Here is a 6,012-nt window from a genome sequence, read left to right as displayed (position 1 = left end):
CACCGCCGTTCCCTCACCACCAGACGCCTGGAGGAAGAACGCCTCATCTTCCGCCTTGGAACACTTCAACCCCAGGGCATCAATGTGGATTTCAACAGTTTCCTCATTTCCCCTTCCCCCACCTCATCCTAGCTTCTAACCTCCAGCAACTCGCTCCCCTGACCTGTCCGGACTTGTCCGACCTGCCCAGCTCCTTTTCCACCTATCCACTCCACCCTCTCCTCCCTGACCTATCACCTTCATCTCCTTCCCCACTGACCTATTGTACTCTATGCCACTCTCTCCCCACCCCCACCCTCCTCTAGCTTATCTCTCCACGCTTCAGGCTCTCTGCCTTTATTCCTGATGAAGGGCTTTTGCCCGAAACGTCGATTTTGCCTGTCTTCGGATGCTGCCTGAATTGCTGTGCTCTTCCAGCACCACTGATCCAGTTCTGTTTCTGGTCAATGATAGTTCCCATGATGTTGATAGTGCGGGATTCAATAATGTAATGCTGTGGAAAGTCAAGGGTAGATATTTAGATTCTATTTTGTGTAAGATGTGGCGCAAATATTATGCGTAACTTATTAGCCCAAGTTGGATGTTGCAGAAAATTGGGTTTCTATAATTCTGCCTTAATCATCCATTTTCGTGATACAGCATTGATTCCTTTGGTAAATGATGCTTTACATAAAATTGTTTTACTTAAAAGTTATGCTTTTTGGGAGAGTAGCAACAACTTTAAGTAAGGACTTCCCGTATGTTATCTTCAAAACTGCTATTTGATTGCATAAATAATTTAAAAATCAAAGCTTGCTGGATCTGTCAAACAACACCCATGTTTTCTAATAGTTTTCAAGCTCTCAATCTGGGAACAAAGTGCATAATTTAAATCTTTGGAGAACCTTCTGGTTCTTTTACATGCTTGGAGTTAGATCATCCATTATCTAAGTTTTTTTCTGAGGTGCTACTTTTAATTGTGCAGAACCTTGTGCTGGTTTGATGATGTTATGATTGGTTTTGAGAGCATGGATGGTGTTGCTTTGTGATTGGATGAAGTTAAAAATAAACCTATTGGTCTATAGCCTGGGTGTTGTGTGATTTTTTTTTAACTTTTAATTTGAATATAGGTTAAATTGTAGCTGCAATCAACCCAAACATCTTTGATTTGCATATGCATTAGGGTGCTTTATGGGTACGTTTCTAGTTATCCACACTTAATTCTGAAAACTGAAAGCTATCTAAACTATTAATATGAATCATGAAGCTGGATGATTGATACCTCCCCACAGATACCTGTAATTATTTCGGTTTGAATATCAGTAACAAAGCACCTCTTCCAGCAAAAATAAAAACAAATTTAAATTTCCTAATGTGACTCCAGCGTGTAATCTCTTCTGTAACTCTGTTCACCCTGGACATTTTTTTTCAGCACCCAAAAATTCTGTCGAATGGAAGTAAAAATCGATGACTGTGTCACTCATGCTCTTTGATGCCTGAACGGGCAGCTGGAGTTACCCAACAATATGTGCACAAAACATGAGGACAAAAAACACAAAACACTGGACCTGAAATGTTGATTCTGCTTTCTCTCTACAGATGCTGCCACACCTGCTGAGTTTCTCTTGCACTTTTTGTCTTTGTTATGCATAAGAGCTTCATGTGAAAGGAATGAGAGTTTGGTGGGAAGGGTGTGGCTGTTGTCTAGTGGACCTTTCAGGAATCAACAGCATAGGTAGCTAAAACTAATGTCCATTCTTCCGACATTAGTTTAGGTTTCCTCCAGGTGCTCTGGTTTCTTCCCACAATCCAAAGACGTGCAGGTCAGGTGAATGGGCCATGCTAAATTGCCCATAGTGCATTAGTCAGGGCTGAAGGTAAGGGTGATCTGTGTGGGTTACTTCAGAGGGTAGGTATGGAGTCTTTGGGCCAAATGGCCTGTTTCTGCATTGTAGGGATTCTATGACCTCTATGACTTACACAATTTTATTCGAATTAGCTACTTCTGTCTATTTCTTCTAATGATATTAACTCATTCCTGTTTATAGTTCAATATAACTACAATCTATCCTTTAGTATCACCTGTAAGACTTTACTAAACATGTTGATAGACAATTGGACCATTGCTGCTGCCATGACAGAATTCCTGCTCTATAACCAATTGTTATCTGATTGCAGTCCAGACTGAGATTCTCAAATGCTACATATGTGGAAGTGCAAGTGTGAAAGTGTCTGGGTACTAATATTTGTAGAAATGACATGATATTGCTCCAGACCAGTATTTGATTTTATTTACATAAAATACATCTAGCCGTATCCTAATTTATTTTTTTGCTGCGCTGATGTTGCCAAGATCCAAATCACTACCAATCGAAGTGCAGTGTTTTGATCTCATTGAGCTGAAGTTAGCAATATCAAATATTTTAGTATAAATTTGTCGCGATTATTTCCACCTTTAACAGTTTTATAGCCTTCAAGGCCGTTTAACTTACTATGAATTGGTGTCATGATGAGGATGAGGTGTATTTAAGTCTGTTTCTGGAATACAACATGGAAGAAAACAGTGCCTGATAATTCCTGTCTCTGTTCTTGAGTTTGTCAGGAGTGGGACAGATCCCTTTGGCTACAGTGCTTATGTGACCCTTCATTTGTCTCTGCAGATTTGGGATTTGGCAGACCCTGAAGGCAAGGGCTACCTAGATAAACAGGTATGAGAGTCATGCTTTGTCATTGATTCTGCTCCAATGATTATTCACTAATTCCTCTCATACTTAACCCTTTGTTTACATTTTAGGGCTTTTATGTGGCTTTACGCCTGGTAGCGTGTGCACAGAATGGCCATGATGTTAGCCTGAGCAGTCTAAATGTGACATTGCCACCACCCAAATTTGTAAGTGTCTAAACCTCTAAACAAATTCTAAATCAGTGTATTCTGACTGATATGACATTAAAGGTGTGCAGTAGAATTCTGAATTGTTAATTTACACTTACTAACTTCAATTAACACAGCTGTATTTTCAACATAAATTTGCATGATTTCTCTTGTATTGTTTTTCAGCAGGAAATGTAATTGGGCATGCTATTTGCAAACACATTCTTCCATTTTCCTAAACTAGCCAAGTGAAACTGCTTGTTGTCAAGCTTATGACTGAATATCTATTGATGTTGCTGTCATGATCAAACACTTTTTCAAATACCTAGTATCGAGTCTCCTATTCAGTACATATTCCATGAGGTTCAGCAATGGTTCAAGGTACAGTGGTAAAAGGCTGCAATTCTGTCACAGTTGGGTGACTGTTACTTGTGTGAAAGATCACTGTACAAGAACTGTTTTCCACTTTAGGATTGGTAGTGATGTATACTGGTGCTATATCGTATAGCGGCATCAGTGTGGTGCTTTAAGGCTTGGTTCAGAGGTAACACTTTACAAGTTAGTATTTAAACCCACTCCATGATTGCTCAAAATGATGCTCCAGTGCATTACTGAGAGAATGCAACATTGTTGGATGTACCATACATGTTGCCACAACATTAAACTGAAGCACCATTATCATTTTCAGATAATCATAGGGTGATGGCATCTTCTATCTTATGAAGAGAAGGGCAGTCCTCTGTTGTCTTAGATAACATTTTTGCCTCAACCATTATCACAAATGCAGATTTTCTAGTCATTTTCTCATTTACGTGTGGCACACAAATTAGTTCCTGTATTTCCTCCATTATTTATTTGACTATATTCAAAAGTAGCACACTGGCAATGAAGTGCTTTCGTTCATCCTGTCATTTTGTGAAGCATTTAATAAATGCAAGTTTATTTGTTCTTTCCCTTGTTTTCATTCTTTTCTGTGCTGTGTGTTAGAAGAGATTATGGGTCGTTCTGCTATAAGGCACATTTTGTCAGTGCAAATTGGCTATAACGCGTTTGGCGAATTTTGGATGTTGTTTGGATAATGCAAACTTTCTACTGAACAGGTATAGTGATTTTCTATTAGCGATCTTCTGCAGTATGATTTTCCATAGCGGTTTTCCGTAGCGTGAGGTTGCAGAGGAACACAGCTGTCGTGTTATACCAGAATGACCTATAGTTGTGTCTTGTTGGTTGGGTAAGGAGTGTGAATCAGTTATAAAATGGGAATGAAACAATGCAGAAGGAGGTCAAGAGATCCATCATGCATGTACTGTTCTTGAAGAAATCTATCAAATTAGTTGTACTCTTCTGCTCTTTCCCCATTGCTGTGAACATTTTCTCCTTTCAAATATTTATCCAGTTCCCTTTTGAAAATTATTGAATCTGTTTCCAATTCACTCTGGCCATGCATTACAAATCATAACAATTTGCTACTTAAAAAAATGTTTTCCTCACGTTGTCTCTAGTTCTTTTGTCAATTGACCTTAACTTATTGTCTGGTTACTGATGCTTCTGTGATTGAAAACAATTTCTTCTTATAATATCTATCAGTGTGTGCATTGATTTGAATACTGCTTTCAAGTTTCCTTTCAGTCTCCCATGATAGGAGCAGAATAGCCCTAATTTCTCCACATAGTTGAAATTCCTCATCTCTAGTACTTTTGTCGTGGCCTTGCTAAGTTCTTAGTAAATTTAGGCTCCTGAATTAAACACAATACTTAGCTGAAGTCAGTGTTTTATAATGGTTTGGTTGCATGTGCTAATGTAAGTTTCATTTGTAGTTTGTACGACTGCATTGTTATTCTGGAGGTTCTTTCCTGGTGTTTGTTAGTGTTGTATTCTGGGAGAATTGGCCCTGGTGTGTACTTACACTGGTGCTCTGTACTTAAGGAGGATCAGTTGCAGTGTGTACTAGTGCTATATGGTTTGGTTGCTTGACTTGAAGTACATAGTGCTGTTTGCTCTGACAGCAAAAGTTAAGGTATTTATTCAAGTTGTGTAGTCCTGGAGAATCAGACATTATTATTAGATATTTCCATTTATTGTGAGTTGTTGTCCATTGTAGGTCTGAAGTAATTTAATACTGTCCCAGGAAACTTGTCTTAGATAGGTAAACTTTGTTTCCTCACTGAAAGTAAGTGTTTCAGATACCCTACATTTTTCAGTTCTTATTTCATGGCTGGTAAATAAATGCAGGTATGGCTTATTCCAAGTCTTCACTATGTAGAACTTTTACGTAGTTTTTTTACTAATGGATTGTTTTTTATCTTTTGGCAGCATGACAGCAGTAGTCCCTCACTGATAGCACCTCCTCCCTCCTCAGACACGCAGTGGGCTGTAAGGGTGAGTCAGACAACCAATTTCATACAATCAAATTGGGTTAGTTTTCATCTTGGATAACTGTTTGAGTTGAGCTTAGTTTGATTGCATTGCGAGTCCCTGCTGTGAGTTCCGCATGAACGTTTTATTTGTGTAGGCTCACCTTCAATCTAGTGAGAGTAGTCTAATCATTGAGAAGTGCTGTGATTTTGTACTAAATTAACATGAAAGCTACAAAGGATTACTGATAAAGGGCTTATGCACGAAACGTTGATTCCCCTGCTCCTCGGATGCTGCCTGACTTGCTGTGCTTTTCCAGCATCACACTCTCGACAAAGGATTACTGGAGCAAGGTTGGAATAATGCAATCCATAATGGTCTTCTAAAGTTGGAGGGGTTCAAAGAAGTTTTATTCTAAGTTTTACATTGACTTTACAAAAAGAACAAAGAAAATCACAGCGCAGTAACAGGCCCTTCGGCCCTTCAAGCCTGCGCTGATCCAGATACTCTATCTAAACATGTCGCCTCTTTTCTAAAGATCAGTATCGCTCTGCTCCCTGCTCATTCATGTGTCTATCCAGATACATCTTAAATGATGCTATTGTGCCTGCCTTTACTACTTCCGCTGACAGCGCGTTCCAGATACCCCTCTATGTAAAGAACTTTCCACGCATTTCTCCTTTAAACGTTTCTTCTCTCACCTTGAACTTGTGACCCTTAGTAATTGAGTCCCCCACTCTAGGAAAAAGCTTCTTGCTATCCACCCTGTCTGTACATCTCATGATTTTGTAGACCTCAATCAGGTT

General features: G+C 39.2%; 1 protein-coding gene across 14 annotated transcripts in view; it reads left to right on the top strand.

The window, feature by feature from the left end:
* eps15l1a (epidermal growth factor receptor pathway substrate 15-like 1a) overlaps positions 1 to 6,012 on the top strand; it is a 390,058-nt gene that overhangs the window by 121,058 nt on the left and 262,988 nt on the right. For 13 of the 14 annotated variants that reach the window (XR_006316095.1, XM_043720773.1, XM_043720772.1 and 10 more), the window contains exons 4-6: positions 2,640 to 2,687; positions 2,774 to 2,869; positions 5,165 to 5,230. Coding sequence is in view for 13 of the 14 variants with exons in the window: in XM_043720773.1 (XP_043576708.1) it covers positions 2,640 to 2,687; positions 2,774 to 2,869; positions 5,165 to 5,230 (210 nt within the window). In the remaining variant the exon portion in view is untranslated. The remainder of the gene's footprint in view (positions 1 to 2,639; positions 2,688 to 2,773; positions 2,870 to 5,164; positions 5,231 to 6,012) is intronic. The other variant, XM_043720770.1, reaches the window with a different exon arrangement.

Source organism: Chiloscyllium plagiosum, chromosome 31 (assembly GCF_004010195.1).
Source record: "Chiloscyllium plagiosum isolate BGI_BamShark_2017 chromosome 31, ASM401019v2, whole genome shotgun sequence".
NCBI lineage: Eukaryota > Metazoa > Chordata > Chondrichthyes > Orectolobiformes > Hemiscylliidae > Chiloscyllium > Chiloscyllium plagiosum.
The sequence above is the reverse complement of the archived record's forward strand: the minus strand, read 5'-3'. Positions and strand labels throughout refer to the sequence as shown.